General features: G+C 41.5%; 1 protein-coding gene across 2 annotated transcripts; it reads left to right on the top strand.

Moving 5' to 3' along the window:
- Positions 1–1,428: 1,428 nt before the first annotated feature.
- On the top strand, positions 1,429–16,500 carry saxo5 (stabilizer of axonemal microtubules 5). Of its 2 annotated transcripts, XM_062960215.1 has the most exons (8): positions 1,429–1,954; positions 4,929–5,032; positions 7,048–7,142; positions 7,697–7,809; positions 8,284–8,396; positions 12,046–12,244; positions 15,104–15,192; positions 16,119–16,343. In XM_062960215.1, the coding sequence occupies exons 1-8, from the start codon at positions 1,429–1,431 to the stop codon at positions 16,299–16,301; spliced, it is 1,422 nt and encodes a 473-aa protein (XP_062816285.1). In that variant the 3' UTR covers positions 16,302–16,343. The 2 variants fall into 2 exon arrangements, with proteins under 2 accessions (XP_062816285.1, XP_062816286.1); XM_062960216.1 differs by lacking the exon at positions 8,284–8,396 and having other exon boundaries at positions 16,119–16,500.
- The last annotated feature ends 1,335 nt before the right edge of the window (positions 16,501–17,835 follow it).

Below are 17,835 nucleotides of genomic sequence, written 5' to 3'. Positions count from 1 at the left end.
CACTGACTTGATAGACCACCAACCTGATCCCCAATTCCAAAGACCCTCATCTTGACCCCTGACTTCATAGACGATTGTCCAGATCCATAAATTATTAGATGACCATCTTGACCCCTGACTTATTAGACCACCAATCTGACCCCCAATTCCAAAGGTCATCATCTTGACCCCTGGCTTAATAGACCACCATCTTGACCCTTGCCTTCAAAAATCATCATCTTGATCCCTGGCTTAATAGACCACTGTCCAGATCCATAATTTATTAGTGGACCATCTTGACTCCAAGTCCAGATCCTTAATGTATTAGATGACCATCTTGACCCCTATCTTCATAGACCACCCTCTTGATCCCCAACTTCAAAGACCTCCATCTTGACCCCCAACTTCAAAGATCATCACCTTGACCCCTGACTTCATAGACCACTGTCCAAATCCCTAATGTATTAGATGACCATCTTGACTCCTGACCTCACAGACCCCCATCTTAGACCCTAACTTCAAGGACCTCCATCTTGACCCCTGGCTTAATAGACCACCATCTTGACCCTAACTTCAGACCTTCATCTTGACTCCTGACTTCATAGACCACTTGTCCAGATCCATAAATTATTAGATGACCATCTCGACCACAAGTCTGGATCCCTAATGTATTAGATGACCATCTTGACCCCTGACTTCATAGACCTCTATCCTGACCCCTGATTACAAAGGTCATCACCTTGACCCCTGACTTCATAGACCAGTCTGGATCCATAATTTATTAGACGACCGTCTTGAACCCTAATCTTGACTCCTAACTTAATAGACCCTCATCTTGACCCCCAACATCAAAGATCATCACCTTGACCCCTGATTTTCTAGACCACTGTCTGGATCCATAATTTATTAGATGACCGTCTTGACCCCTAGTCTTGACCCCTGACTTAATAGACCCTCATCTTGACCCCAACATCAAAGGTCATCACCTTGACCCCTGACTTTGTGGACCACTGTCTGGATCCATAATTTATTAGATGACCGTCTTGAACCCTAGTCTTGACCCCTGACTTAATAGACCCTCATCTTGACCCCCCAACATCAAAGGTCATCACCTTGACCCCTGACTTCATAGACCAGTCTGGATCCATAATTTATTAGACGACCGTCTTGAACCCTAATCTTGACTCCTAACTTAATAGACCCTCATCTTGACCCCCAACATCAAAGGTCATCACCTTGACCCCTGACTTTGTAGACCACTGTCTGGATCCATAATTTATTAGATGACCATCTTGACCCCTAGTCTTGAGCCCTGACTTAATAGACCCTCATCTTGACCCCCAATATCAAAGGTCATCACCTTGATCCCTGACTTAATAGGCTGACCTCTTGACCCCAAACGTCCCAGACATCCCTGATTCTCCTTGACCCCTTGACCGCTTGACCCCGATGGCCCGTGTCCCGCCCCCGCTGCCCATGGAGGCCTTCCTGTGGGCCTCCCACTTCCGCCTGGGCCACGACCTCCGCCCGGGCCGCTCCCCGTGGTCCTTGACCTCCCGCTTCCGGGAGGACTTCCCCCCACGCTGGGGGTCCTTCCGCCCGCCCCCGGCCCGGCTGCCCCCCTCGGTGGACGTCCTGAACCAGGACATGGGACCCCGCTGGGACCCCCGCTCCGAGGCGACCCTCTCCTTCCCCCCGCGGCCCCTCGAGCCCCGGCCGGAGATCCGCCTGACGGACACGCGGCCCTGGATGCACCGCGACCCCTCGGCCCTGCCCATCCCGCCCTCCCTGACCCACCAGAGCTACCCCTGCCCCCCCACGGTGTCGGTCCCACGGAGGAAGGTGGACAAGTGGGAGGACAACCTGCCCCGTGGGGACCCGGACAAGCTGCCCCTGCCCCCCTCCCTCACCCGGGAGGCCTTCCGGGGGCACGCGGGGGTCACGCGGCCGGACAAGGCCCCCTCCGCCCATCTCGGTGCGCCCCACCAGACCCCAACATGCTTAGGGAGCCTCTTAGAGCGAGCGTTGTTAGGACTGTTCCCTGGGCCTTTATTGGTGTCTGAGCACGTAGTAAATACATAGATATAGAATAATCGATCTAAGAGAGGCTTACCTTCAGGTCGCAATAGAGACGTAGTAGATACATAGATATAGAATAATCGATCTAAGAGAGGCTTACCTTCAGGTCTCAATAGAGACGTAGTAGATACATAGATATAGAATAATCAATCTAAGAGAGGCTTACCTTCAGGTCACAATAGAGATGCAGTAGATACATAAATATAGAATAATCGATCTAAGAGAGGCTTACCTTCAGGTCACAATAGAGACATAGTAGATACATAGATATAGAATAATCGATCTAAGAGAGGCTTACCTTCAGGTCACAATAGAGACATAGTAGATACATAGATATAGAATAATCGATCTAAGAGAGGCTTACCTTCAGGTCACAATAGAGACATAGTAGATACATAGATATAGAGTATTCTATCTAAGAGAGGCTTACCTTCAGGTCTCAATAGAGACGTAGTAGATACATAGATATAGAATAATCGATCTAAGAGAGGCTTACCTTCAGGTCTCAATAGAGACGTAGTAGATACATAGATATAGAATAATCAATCTAAGAGAGGCTTACCTTCAGGTCACAATAGAGATGCAGTAGATACATAAATATAGAATAATCGATCTAAGAGAGGCTTACCTTCAGGTCTCAATAGAGACATAGTAGATACATAAATATAGAATATTCAATCTAAGAGAGGCTTACCTTCAGGTCTCAATAGAGACGTAGTAGATACATAAATATAGAATAATCGATCTAAGAGAGGCTTACCTTCAGGTCACAATAGAGACATAGTAGATACATAGATATAGAATAATCGATCTAAGAGAGGCTTACCTTCAGGTCTCAATAGAGACGTAGTAGATACATAGATATAGAATAATCAATCTAAGAGAGGCTTACCTTCAGGTCACAATAGAGATGCAGTAGATACATAAATATAGAATAATCGATCTAAGAGAGGCTTACCTTCAGGTCACAATAGAGACATAGTAGATACATAGATATAGAATAATCGATCTAAGAGAGGCTTACCTTCAGGTCACAATAGAGACATAGTAGATACATAGATATAGAGTATTCTATCTAAGAGAGGCTTACCTTCAGGTCTCAATAGAGACGTAGTAGATACATAGATATAGAATAATCGATCTAAGAGAGGCTTACCTTCAGGTCTCAATAGAGACGTAGTAGATACATAGATATAGAATAATCAATCTAAGAGAGGCTTACCTTCAGGTCACAATAGAGATGCAGTAGATACATAAATATAGAATAATCGATCTAAGAGAGGCTTACCTTCAGGTCTCAATAGAGACATAGTAGATACATAAATATAGAGTATTCTATCTAAGAGAGGCTTACCTTCAGGTCACAATAGAGACATAGTAGATACATAGATATAGAATATTCAATCTAAGAGAGGCTTACCTTCAGGTCTCAATAGAGACATAGTAGATACATAGATATAGAATAATCGATCTAAGAGAGGCTTACCTTCAGGTCACAATAGAGACGTAGTAGATACATAGATATAGAATAATCGATCTAAGAGAGGCTTACCTTCAGGTCTCAATAGAGACGTAGTAGATACATAGATATAGAATAATCGATCTAAGAGAGGCTTCCCTTCAGGTCTCAATAGAGACATAGTAGATACATAGATATAGAATATTCAATCTAAGAGAGGCTTACCTTCAGGTCTCAATAGAGACGTAGTAGATACATAGATATAGAATAATCGATCTAAGAGAGGCTTACCTTCAGGTCACAATAGAGACGTAGTAGATACATAGATATAGAATAATCGATCTAAGAGAGGCTTACCTTCAGGTCTCAATAGAGATGCAGTAGATACATAAATATAGAATATTCTATCTAAGAGAGGCTTACCTTCATGTCCTAATAGACACCTAAGTGGGGAGGGAGGTGGAAAGGTAGAGATAGTGCTATTCTATTGTTCTTGCATTTCTTTGTGCTGTTCATCCTGTTTTTCTGACATCTTTAGCATTTCTTAGAATATGTCCTTAAATCCGATTTCATCAAGGGTGGAGTCACGTCTTATTAGCGTTCTCTGGCTGGCTTGTAGTTTTGATTTGTAAGCAGCCATACCGTTTCTCAGTTCTATCACACTGGTTCTATGCAGAACTATTCCCTGGGCCTTTATTGCAAGAAGAAAGGGTGCCTGAGCACGCACAGAGTGCTATTACCCATTAGGGCTATTCCCTGGGCCTTCTGTGCATGCGTAGGAACTCTTGGCCCTCCAAACAACCCATCTGAGCATACACTGAGTGCTATTGCCTCTTAGGGCCATTATCAGGGCCTATATTGCAATGGGAAAGGGCGCCTGAGCATGCACAGAGTTCTGCAGTCTCTTAGTGCTATGACCAGAGTTATCTGTGCATGTTTAGGCACTCTTGGCCCTCCCAACAATACATCTGAGCATGCACAGAGTGCGATTACCTCTTAGCGGAATTTTCTGGGCCTTTAATACAAAGGAAAAGGGTGTCTGAGCATGCACAGAGTGCTTCTGCCCTGTAGTGTTATTACCTGGACCTTTAATGCAAGGGGAAAGTATGCCTGAGCATGCGCAGAGTTTTGTGGCCTCTTAGGGCTATGGCCTGGGACTTCTGAGCATGCTCAGGCGCAATAAAGGTAATGGCCCTAAGAGGCTGTAGCACTCTGCACATGCTCAGGTGCCCTTTGCCCTTACAGCAAGTCCCAAGCCATGGCAATAAGAGGCAGCTGCACTCTGTACATGCTCGGGTGCCTTTTGGTAAGGGCAGTGGGCATCTGAGCATGTGCAGAGTGCTATGACCTCTTAGGGCTGGGGCCTGTGAGTCTGAGCATGTGAAGAGTGCTTTTCCTCCTCCCTCGGCAGGGGAAGACGCTGCTCTGAGAGGCGACAGCCGTTATTACTACGAGACGTCCTACAAATCGCAATACACGGGCAAAGGTGGGGCCCCGGCCCAGCCATATAAAGAGGTGAGCCTTCTAGTAGTAGTGTTATAGTTGTTGTTGTTGTTGTTGTTGTTGTTGTTGGCTCTTCCTACCTACAATGCCCTAATAGCCCTTTGCTGCCCCCAGTGGGCACCTGAAGAACTGCACCTGTGCTTCTTCATTAAAACTCATTCAACTCAAATCATGGCCTTTGCCGCCATCCAGTGGCCACTTGTAGAAATTGCAGCTTTTTATGCTTGGACTCCTTGTAAGATTCCTATGTTTTATGATAATCAGTATTATTATTATTATTTTATTATGACACAGCAAACAAGGTAGACATGCTGGATTTCGTATCACAAAATCACAAGTCGAACACTTCCCAATGTTTTGTTGTGCCAGCTGTCAGCTCTAGTTTGTAGTGCAGTTTTCTTGTACTGATTCTTTGTCTGCTGTGTTTTGAGGAGTTTCTGATTATTATTATTATTATATTATGACACAGCAAACCAGATAGATATGCTGGATTTCGTATCACAAAACCACAAGTCGAACACTTCCCAAGTGTCTAGAATTGTGTGATGTATTTTCGGATGATGCTGCAGATCCCAGTCGGGTGGCCTTTTGCACTTGGCAGATCGTAATTTTGTCAATGTCTATTGTTTCCAAATGCCGGCTGAGATCTTTTGGCACGGCACCCAGTGTGCCCATCACCACCGGGACCACCTGCACTGGTTTCTGCCAGAGTCTTTGCAGTTCAGTCCTGAGGTCCTGAGAGCGACTGAGTTTTTCCTGTTGTTTTTCGTCAATGCGACTGTCACCTGGGATGGCGACATAACTGATCGAAACCTTTTTCTTCTCCACAACTGTGATGTCTGGTGTGTTGTGTTCCAGAACTTTGTCAGTCTGGATTCGGAAGTCCCACAGTATCTTTGCCTGCTCATTTTCCAAGACTTTTGCAGGTTTGTGATCCCACCAGTTCTTTCCTGCTCTGAGGTGGGACTTGAGGCATAAGTTCCAATGGATCATTTGGGCCACATAGTTGTGCCTCTGTTTGTAGTCTGTCTGTGCAACTTTCTTACAGCAGCTGAGGATATGATCCATGGTTTCGTCGGTTTCCTTGCACAGTCTGCATTTTGGGTCATCAGCTGATTTTTCGATCTTGGCCTGAATGGCCTTTGTCCTGATGTCTTGCTCCTGGGCTGCAAGGATCAGGCCTTCTGTCTCCTTCTTCAGGGTCCCATTCGTGAGCCACAGCCAGGTCTTCTCCTTGTCAGCTTTTCCTTCAATTTTGTCAAGGAACTTTCCATGCAATGTTTTGTTGTGCCAGCTGTCAGCTCTAGTTTGTAGTGCGGTTTTCTTGTACTGATTCTGCTCTAGTTTGTAGTGCGGTTTTCTTGTACTGATTCTGCTCTAGTTTGTAGTGCGGTTTTCTTGTACTGATTCTGCTCTAGTTTGTAGTGCGGTTTTCTTGTACTGATTCTGCTCTAGTTTGTAGTGCGGTTTTCTTGTACTGATTCTGCTCTAGTTTGTAGTGCGGTTTTCTTGTACTGATTCTGCTCTAGTTTGTAGTGCGGTTTTCTTGTACTGATTCTGCTCTAGTTTGTAGTGTGGTTTTCTTGTACTGATTCTGCTCTAGTTTGTAGTGCGGTTTTCTTGTACTGATTCTGCTCTAGTTTGTAGTGCGGTTTTCTTGTACTGATTCTGCTCTAGTTTGTTAGTGTGGTTTTCTTGTACTGATTCTGCTCTAGTTTGTAGTGCGGTTTTCTTGTACTGATTCTTCTCTAGTTTGTAGTGCGGTTTTCTTGTACTGTCTTTTTGTCCGCTGTGCTTTGAGGAGTTTCTGATTTTTGATTATTATTATTGGGAAAGTCATTATCCTTTGTGTTTGTTAGGAAAGACGTCACTTCTATCAGGATTTCTCAGGATCTGGACCCAACTTCAGTGATATGACCTCACATCCCAAAACAAACAAGGCCTTCTACTAATCCGGGCACCACTGGGTCCCCAAGGTTGTAATAATAATATATGATGACGACTTTCTGGATTCCCTTTTTGTGCAGATCATGGATTCCATTCCTTTTGGGGACCCCCATTGCCACGACATGGAGAGCGAGCAGAAGCAGGCCTTCGCCCCGTGGCCTCCTAGCAGTCAGCGGTAAGACAAAGGGTTCCCTGAAGGCCATCTAGACTGAGCTTGGGGGATTGACTACATGATCTTCGGAGGCCCCTTGAATGGAATTTGTCTTCATGGCCTTGGGGTTGGCCTAGATGACCTTTGGAGGCCCCTCGAATGGGGGTTGTCCTTCTTGGGGTTGGTCTAGATGACCTTTGGAGACCAGTTGGACATTCTTGGTCTTGGGGTCGGTCTAGATGACCTTTGGAGTCCAGTTGGTCCTTCTTGGCCTTGGGGTTGGTCTAGATGACCTTTGGAGACCAGTTGGTCATTTTTGGTCTTGAGGTTGGTCTAGATGACCTTTGGAGACCAGTTGGTCCTTCTTGGTCTTGGGGTTGGTCTAGATGACCTTTGGAGACCAGTTGGTCATTTTTGGTCTTGAGGTTGGTCTAGATGACCTTAGGAGACCAGTTGGTCCTTCTTGGTCTTGGGGTTGGTCTAGATGACTTTTGGAGACCAGTTGGTCATTTTTGGCCTTGGGGTTGGTCTAGATGACCTCTGGGGACCCCTTCTTGCCCGTCCTCTCCCTCCAACAGGTATGACCGCATGGAGGCCGTGGCAAAGGTCTTCCAGACCAATGTCCAGCCAGGGGACGGACGCCGGAGTTTCTCCACCATTTCGTCCGGAGTGTACACGTGGAAGAATCCAGGTAAGATCTCCACGTTGTCCGTTCTGGGTTCTAGTCCGAACTTGGCCTATTTTGGGTTGCAACCATTCATCCTGGATTCTCTTTGTGACCTGCCATTCCTCAAGCCAGGGTGCAATAATAATAATAATAATGCTAATAATAATAATATAAAAATATCAATAATAAAGAATAATTGCAATAATAATAATATAAAAATAACAATAATAAATAATAATTGCAATAATAATAATAGTAATAAACTATTGCAAAAATAATAATATAAAAATAACAATAATCAATAATTGCAATAATAATAATAATATAAAAATAACAATATTAAATAATAATTGCAATAATAATAATATAAAAATAGCAATACAAATAATTGCAATAATAATAATAATAAATGATTGCAATAATAATCATAATAATATAAAAATAACAATAAATAATAATTGCAATAATAATAATATTAATAATAAATCATCCTTCCAGATCCTGTGTTCGTCCACGACGTCGAACAGAACAAGTCCAGCATCCGCCAAGGCGACCTAGAACCCGGACGGAACCCAGAACCCATCAGCAGCTACCAGTTTTACTTCCAAACGGTACAGTGATGCATCTACACTGGAGAGTTGATGAAGTTTGAAACCGCTTTAACTTCCAATTTAATTTCCCAAGTAGTAAGCCTTGCACAAATGGCAGTCAAGTTACAGTCAAGTGGTTGCAAATGGCAGCATCATCCTGCAACATCATAATAATAATAATAATAATAATAATAATAATAATAATAATAATAAGCAGTCAAAGAAGAAGAACATGCCCTGGCAGAATATGTAAAGCAAAGTGAAGAACCTGCTTGGATTGAAGTCAGAAATCAGAAACTCCTCAAAGCACAGCAGACAAAAAACCAGTACAAGAAAACCGCACTACAAACTAGAGCAGAATCAGTACAAGAAAACCGCACTACAAACTAGAGCTGACAGCTGGCACCACAAAACATGGCATGGAAAGTTCCTTGACAAAATTGAAAGAAAAGCTGATAAGGAGAAGACCTGGCTCTGGCTCACGAATGGGACCCTGAAGAAGGAGACAGAAGGCCTGATCCTTGCAGCCCAGGAGCAAGACATCAGGACAAAGGCCATTAATAATAATAATAATAATAATAATAATAATAATAATAGAAGACCTGGCTGTGGCTCACGAATGGGACCCTGAAGAAGGAGACAGAAGGCCTGATCCTTGCAGCCCAGGAGCAAGACATCAGGACAAAGGCCATTAATAATAATAATAATAATAATAATAATAATAATAATAATAATAATAGAAGACCTGGCTGTGGCTCACGAATGGGACCCTGAAGAAGGAGACAGAAGGCCTGATCCTTGCAGCCCAGGAGCAAGACATCAGGACAAAGGCCATTAATAATAATAATAATAATAATAATAATAATAATAATAATAATAATAATAGAAGACCTGGCTGTGGCTCACGAATGGGACCCTGAAGAAGGAGACAGAAGGCCTGATCCTTGCAGCCCAGGAGCAAGACATCAGGACAAAGGCCATTAATAATAATAATAATAATAATAATAGAAGACCTGGCTCTGGATCACGAATGGGACCCTGAAGAAGGAGACAGAAGGCCTGATCCTTGCAGCCCAGGAGCAAGACATCAGGACAAAGGCCATTAATAATAATAATAATAATAATAATAATAATAATAATAATAGAAGACCTGGCTCTGGATCACGAATGGGACCCTGAAGAAGGAGACACAAGGCCTGATCCTTGCAGCCCAGGAGCAAGACATCAGGACAAAGGCAATTCAGGCCAAGTTCAAAAAATCAGCTGATGACCCAAAATGCAGACTGTGCAAGGAAACCGACGAAACCATGGATCATATCCTCAGCTGCTGTAAGAAAATCGCACAGACAGACTACAAACAGAGGCACAACTACATGGCCCAAATGATCCATTGGAACTTGGATCATTATATATATATATCATTTATATAATCTTATAATATATTTAAATAATACTTTAAATAAAATTAAGAATTAATAATATAAAATAATATAATAGTATAGTATAAAAAAATATAATGTATACAATATAATATCTATATATATAAAAGGGTAATGAAATTTCATCCTAGGACAAACCAACAAAACTACACACCCCAGAAACACTAAACTTGGCAGCAAAACCCCTCATCCATGCCTCTACGTTCAAACAACGAAAAGAAAAGAAAAAGAAAGTCCTAATTAGAGGGAGAGGAATAATTGTTTTTATCCAATTGCTGCCAGTTAGAAGGCTAAGCTCCACCCACTTGGTCTCCTAGCAACCCACTCAGCCCAGGGGACAGGCAGAGTTAGGCCTCACTTAGGCCTCTTCCACACTGCCTATAAAATACAGAGTATCTGATTTTAACTGGATTATATGGCAGTCTAGACTCAAGGCCCTTCCACACAGGCTTTGAGACTGCAAAGCTATTCACTGCTATTCCACCTGCCCAACAAAGGATTCCCATAAGCCACAGCAACGCGTGGCCGGGCACAGCTAGTAATAATATATTATGATGGAATCTTGTAGAGAGAAGAAGCCGGGTATAAATAAACATTTTATTTTATTTATTTACATCACTTTTACCCCGCCTTTCTCTCCGAGGAGAGTCAAAGCGGCTTACAGAAAATAGGCAAAAATTCAATGCCTAAAAACAATGTAAAAACAACAATTCATATAAAACAATCTACAAAACAGCAGTTCATATAAAACAGATACCACTGCAAAATAAAATCACATTATAAAAAATTTTAAGAATGTCCAAGATTGTATTGCAGTTGCTGCTCTCAGCACTCAGAGGCTGGTTGCCATGGAGAAGTGGGCGGAGTTTTAAAAAGAGCAGAGTTTTAAAAAAGAGAGCCAGTCTGTGCTCAATGAGGCACAGGGAAGACTGATCCTAGGTTAAGGGGATCAGGGAAACTCAATTGGTCATTTTGAGTCAGTTTAAAATAAGTTTGGTGACTTATTTAATGTAGTCTGTGTCCTGGTGAGGAACAGAGAATCTGTGATCGTATATCACAGGGGTGACTGCGGTTTTAAAAGTAGCAGAGAAAGAAGTTCTAACTACTTTAAGTAAAATAAGTGACACTTTAGGGAGTTTGACTCATCTTATTCTAGCACTGTAACTGTTAATAAAATACCTCTAAGTGAGAACAATATTGTAACCACTAAGCTTGTTCTTGTTTTTCCAACATCGAAGCCTCTGTTGCATATATTATAAACCAAGAAACCTTGTTCTTGTAAATAGTGCAACCATATTACTTTGCTACAAAGAAAACCCTCCTGTAATGAAGTACAAATTTTTGGTTTACAAACGTTATGTGTAATTGTGTGTTTTGCTTTAGAAGCAGTTGATGCTCTCAGCACTCAGAGGCTGGTTGCCATGGAGAAGTGGGCGGAGCCAACTGCCGTTTTGCTGAAGAAGTGCAGAGTTTAACAAAAAGAGCCAGTCTGTGCTCTGATGAGGCACAGGGAAGACTGATCCTAGGTTAAGGGGATCAGGGAGACTCAATTGGTCATTTTGAGTCAGTTTAAAATAAGTTTGGTGACTTATTTGATATAATCCGTGTCCTAGTAAGGAACGGAGAATCTGTGATAGCATATCACAGGGGTGACTGGTATAAAAGTAGCTGAGTTTAACTACCTTAGGTAAAAGAAGTAATATTTTAGAGAGTTGATTCATCTTATTCAGGTATTGTAACTGTTAATAAAGATACCTCGTGAGAAACATCATTGTAACCACTAAGCTTTGTGCCTGAATAAACTTGTTCTTGTTTTTCCAACATATATATTTTGAATCAAGTACGCTATCATCTAAAGTAAAGAAGTAAAAGAAGAAAGAAGTAAAAGTAACAGGTCTCCTCCCTGAGTCTTTGGTGGCTAGATCATTTCAATTGGTTTTAAAGAAAGAGAGCCAGTCTGTGCTCTGATGAGGCACAGGGAAGACTGATCCTAGGTTAAGGGGATCAGGGAAACTCAATTGGTCATTTTGAGCCAGTTTAAAATAGGTTTGGTGACTTATTTGATATAATCTGTGTCCTAGTAAGGAACAGAGAATCAGTGATAAGATAATAAAAACATATAATATAATAAAAACATATAATAAAACATATTAATATCTTGGAAATAATAATATTAATATATTTATGCAAGACTGGGTGACTCCCTTGTCTCTCCTCCTCCTCCTTCCCAGCCGAAAGAAGAGGCTCCGGGGCCTCCCTTGTTTGCGGCCCCCGAGAAGCCCCTGCCGCTGAGCCTGGGAGACCCCCGCCTGCCCGCCTCCTTCGCCACCACACACAATTCGAACTACGTGCCGCCCGCGGACGAGGCCCACAAAGCCCCCTCCGCCCAGGGAGACCTGCTCCACAGCAACATCCCCTTCAACTACTACCGTAAGCCTTGAAGATTTATTATATTATTTTATTGCTATTATTACATTATATTATATTATATTATATATTATTATTTTATTATGACACAGCAAACAAGATAGACATGCTGGATTTCATATCACAAAACCACAAGTCGAACACTTCCCAAGTGTCTAGGACTGTGTGATGTATTATTATTATTATTATTATTATTATTATTATTATTATTATATTAGGACTGTGTGATGTATTTTGTATTATTATTATTATTGTTATTATTATTATTATGACACAGCAAACAAGGTAGACATGCTGGACTTCGTATCACAAAACCACAAGTCGAACACTTCCCAAGTGTCTAGGACTGTGTGGTGTATTATTATTATTGTTATTGTTATTATTATTTAATTATGACACAGCAAACAAGATAGACATGCTGGATTTCGTATCACAAAATCACAAGTCGAACACTTCCCAATGTTTTGTTGTGCCAGCTGTCAGCTCTAGTTTGTAGTGCAGTTTTCTTGTACTGATTCTTTGTCTGCTGTGTTTTGAGGAGTTTCTGATTATTATTATTATTTTATTGTGACACAGCAAACAAGACAGACATGCTGGATTTCATATCACAAAACCACAAGTCGAACACTTCCTAAGTGTCTAGGACTGTGTGATGTATTTTCGGATGATGCGCGCAGATCCCAGTAGGGTGGCCTTTTGCAGTTGGCAGATTGTAATATTGTCAGTGTCTATTGTTTCCAAATGCCGGCTGAGATCTTTTGATGTGCCCATCACCACCGGGACCACCTGCACTGGTTTCTGCCAGAGTCTTTGAAGTTCAGTCTTGAGGTCCTGAGAGCGGCTGAGTTTTTCCTGTTGTTTTTCTTCAATGCGACTGTCACCTGGGATGGCGACATCCATGATCCAAACCTTTTTCTCTTCCACAACTGTGATGTCTGGTGTGTTGTGTTCCAGAACTTTGTCAGTCTGGATTCGGAAGTCCCACAGTATCTTTGCGTGCTCATTTTCCAAGACTTTTGCAGGTTTGTGATCCCACCAGTTCTTTGCTGCTGGGAGGTGGGACTTGAGGCATAAGATCCAATGAATCATCTGGGCCACATAGTTGTGCCTCTGTTTGCAGTCTGTCTGTGCGATTTTCTTACAGCAGCTGAGGATACGATCAATGGTTTTGTCGGTTTCCTTGCACAGTCTGCATTTTGGGTCATCAGCTGATTTTTCGATCTTGGCCTTAATTGCATTTGTCCTGATGTCTTGCTCCTGGGCTGCAAGGATCAGGCCTTCTGTCTCCTTCTTCAGGGTCCCATTCGTGAGCCAGAGCCAGAGCCAGGTCTTCTATTATTATTATTATTATTATTATTATTATTATTATTATTATTATTATTAATGGCCTTTGTCCTGATGTCTTGCTCCTGGGCTGCAAGGATCAGGCCTTCTGTCTCCTCCTTCAGGGTCCCATTCGTGAGCCAGAGCCAGAGCCAGGTCTTCTATTATTATTATTATTATTATTATTATTATTATTATTATTATTATTAATGGCCTTTGTCCTGATGTCTTGCTCCTGGGCTGCAAGGATCAGGCCTTCTGTCTCCTTCTTCAGGGTCCCATTCGTGAGCCAGAGCCAGGTCTTCTATTATTATTATTATTATTATTATTATTATTATTATTATTATTATTAATTGCCTTTGTCCTGATGTCTTGCTCCTGGGCTGCAAGGATCAGGCCTTCTGTCTCCTTCTTCAGGGTCCCATTCGTGAGCCAGAGCCAGGTCTTCTATTATTATTATTATTATTATTATTATTATTATTAATTGCCTTTGTCCTGATGTCTTGCTCCTGGGCTGCAAGGATCAGGCCTTCTGTCTCCTTCTTCAGGGTCCCATTCGTGAGCCAGAGCCAGGTCTTCTATTATTATTATTATTATTATTATTATTATTATTATTATTATTAATTGCCTTTGTCCTGATGTCTTGCTCCTGGGCTGCAAGGATCAGGCCTTCTGTCTCCTTCTTCAGGGTCCCATTCGTGAGCCAGAGCCAGGTCTTCTATTATTATTATTATTATTATTATTATTATTATTATTATTATTATTAATTGCCTTTGTCCTGATGTCTTGCTCCTGGGCTGCAAGGATCAGGCCTTCTGTCTCCTTCTTCAGGGTCCCATTCGTGAGCCAGAGCCAGGTCTTCTATTATTATTATTATTATTATTATTATTATTATTATTATTATTATTATTATTAATTGCCTTTGTCCTGATGTCTTGCTCCTGGGCTGCAAGGATCAGGCCTTCTGTCTCCTTCTTCAGGGTCCCATTCGTGAGCCACAGCCAGGTCTTCTCTTCATCAGCTTTTCCTTCAATTTTGTCAAGGAACTTTCCATGCAATGTTTTGTGGTGCCAGCTGTCAGCTCTAGTTTGTAGTGCGGTTTTCTTGTACTGATTCTGCTCTAGTTTGTAGTGCGGCTTTCTTGTTCTGATTCTTTGTCTGCTGTGCTTTGAGGAGTTTCTGACTTTTGACTTCAATTAAAGCAGGTTCTTCACTTTGCTTTACATATTCTGCCAGGGCATGTGCTTCTTCTTTGACTGCTTGTTTTACTTGTAATTATTATTATTGTTATTACTTTTATTATATTATATTATATATTATTATTTTGCATTATCAATATTATATATTATTAGTATTACTATTATTATAGTAATAGAATATAGAATTGGGACAGTTCCTGGCACTGTCGTTCCCGGATGGAAATGTTTTGCACTTGGTTGTTTTGCACACAATTGGCCCTTGTTTTGCCCCCTTGATGTGCAGCTGCCGTGGGTGCTGATGCAGCACGAGGTCCTCAATGTTGCCTTGTTTCTCTCCCAGCTCCGAGAGCCCCGACCACGTCCACGCAGGACATGCTGGTCCCACATCCCGTGAAGAAGCATCGCCTCAGCCAAGAAGAACTCGAGCGGGTACGCAGAAGGAGACATGGATCGATCGATAGATAGAATAATCGATCTAAGAGAGGCTTACTTTCACGTCACAATAGAGATGTAGATACATACATAGAGCTAGAATAATTGATAGGTTGGTCAATAAGTTGATAGGTAGTTAGGTAAGTAAATGGATAGATAGGTTATAGGTAGGTAGGTAGATAGGTTGATAGATAGATAGGTAGGCAGATAGATAGGTTGATAAATAGGTAGGTAGGTAGGTTGATAGGTAGGTAGATAGATAAGTTGATAGATAGGTTGATAGACAGATAAGTTGATAGGTAGGTAGGTAGGTAGGTAGATAGGAAGATAGGTAGATAAGTTGGCAGATAGGTTGATAGGTAGGTAGATAGGAAGACAGATAGGTTTATAGGTAGGTTGATAGGTATGTTAATCGGTAGGTAAGTAGATAGGACAATAGGTAGGTAGGGTTGTTGTATGTCTTTCGGGCTGTGTGGCCATGTTCCAGAAGTATTCTCTCCTGATGTTTAGGTAGATAGGTAGGTAGGTAGTTACGTATACACATACATAGGTGGATGGATAGATACATAGATACATTGGTACAATATATAGATCTCTCTCTCTATCTGTTCACCATGTCTATCTGTCTATTCATCCATCAATCATCTATCTATCTATGTATCTATCTATTTACCTATCTGTCTCCCATATCTATCTATTTCTCTATCCATTCACCTATCATCTACCTACCTAGCTATTGTCACAGGCTTCTCTACCTATCCGTCATGTATCAGTCTATGTATCGATCGTTCATATCTATCTCTCTATCATCTATCTATCTATCTATCTATCTATCTCTGTATCCCTGTCCTTGAATCTCCTGTCTCTCCCCCGAACTGGGAGAGGGCCATGAGAGTGTGACCCTCGCATGTCTCCCTTGGCAGCTGCAGGGCACCCACCTGGTGTACCCCTGGCGCGGCCAGCGATGGTTCTCCACCGAGACCAAGGACCGCTTCTGGAACAAGTACTCGGGGCCCATCGTCCTGGCCAGTGGGGACTTCCAGAAGAGCAGCCTCCCCTTGGGAACCATGGACGACTACCTGCCCCGGCCCAAGAGGCCTGCCTGAGAGACACAGAGAGAGACATTAATAAAGCCATCCTTCACACTATATCAATATTAGGAGCGTTATGTATCCCGAAGGGCGTGTCAAGGAATCCGTAATGGCCGCAAAACATCACCATAAGTTCCTTCCATATACAATACATACATATACATATACATATATACACAGAGATGTGTGTGTGTGTGTCATTCATCTCTCTCTCTCTCTCTCTTTATATATATATATATATATATATATATATATATATATATAGTGTGTGTGTGTGTGTATGGACACCAACTATACATAAATGTACACACGTACACACCAATTTGATTCGTATTATATAGTCTAAATACACACATATGTATACTTAGTATGTGTCTGTGTGTGTGCATGGACACCAATTATACACACATACACACAAATTATATTAGTGTTATGTGGTCTAAATACACACACACACACATATACAAAGTCTGTGTCTGTGTATATGGACACCAATTATATACACACATACCCCAATTTTATTAGTATTATATAGTCTAAATACACACACACACAAACACACATGTATACATAGTATGTATCTGTGTGTGTGCATGGACACCAATTATTTACACACACACACACACCAATTATATTAGTGTTATGTGGTCTAAATACACACACACATATATACATACATAGTCTGTGTCTGTGTATATGGACACCAATTACGTGGTCTAAATACACACACATATGCATATACATTGTGTTGTCTGTGTGTGCGCATGGACACCAACTATATATGTGTACACATACACACCAATTATATTAGTATTATATAGTCTAAATATACACACACACATATATCCATTGTGTGTGTGTGTGTGTGGACACCAATTTTACATACATACACACACATACATACACACATACGCAAATTATATTAGTTTTATATAGTCTTAAATACACACACACACACATATATATATATACATAGTGTGTGTATGGACACCGATTATGTATATATATGTGTGTGTGTATTTAGACAATATAATACTAATATAATTGGTGTGTATGCATATGTGTATATGTCTCACCAATTATATATTTATACGACACCAATAATAATTATATATATTTAATTGTTACTATTGATGTGATATAAATATAAAATTTGTCTCATACATGTGTATGTGTGTGTGTGTGTGTGTGTATCTATATATAAAAAATGTACTTTGTGTTTTATTATGGAGTAAACAACAAAACCACTGAACCCAATCACACCAAATTTGGCCAAAAAAGACATTGTCATCCAAAATATGTCTTAAAAACAAAACAAAAATAGAAAAATAAAGTCCAAATTAGAGGATGAGGAAAAGCCGTTTCCCCCCCTAAATGCCAGTTAGAAGGGTATGCCCCGCCCACTTTGTCTCCTAGCAACCCACTCAGCCCAGGGGACAGGCAGAGTTAGGCCTCACTTAGGCCTCTTCCACACTGCCTATAAAATACAGATTATCTGATTTGAACTGGATTATATGGCAGTGTAGACTCAAGGCCCTTCCATACAGCT

This window comes from Anolis carolinensis, unplaced genomic scaffold (assembly GCF_035594765.1).
Source record: "Anolis carolinensis isolate JA03-04 unplaced genomic scaffold, rAnoCar3.1.pri scaffold_7, whole genome shotgun sequence".
Taxonomy (NCBI): domain Eukaryota; kingdom Metazoa; phylum Chordata; class Lepidosauria; order Squamata; family Dactyloidae; genus Anolis; species Anolis carolinensis.
This window is presented reverse-complemented; position numbering and strand designations above follow the sequence as displayed.

Excerpts from the sequence above, each read along its gene's own strand:
- saxo5 (XM_062960215.1), top strand. The coding sequence starts at position 1,429 with ATGGCCCGTGTCCCGCCCCCGCTGCCCATGGAGGCCTTCCTGTGGGCC. Across the intron at positions 7,143-7,696 it reads TGGCCTCCTAGCAGTCAGCG|GTATGACCGCATGGAGGCCG; the intron begins GTAAGACAAAGG and ends TCCCTCCAACAG. Across the intron at positions 7,810-8,283 it reads GTACACGTGGAAGAATCCAG|ATCCTGTGTTCGTCCACGAC; the intron begins GTAAGATCTCCA and ends TCATCCTTCCAG.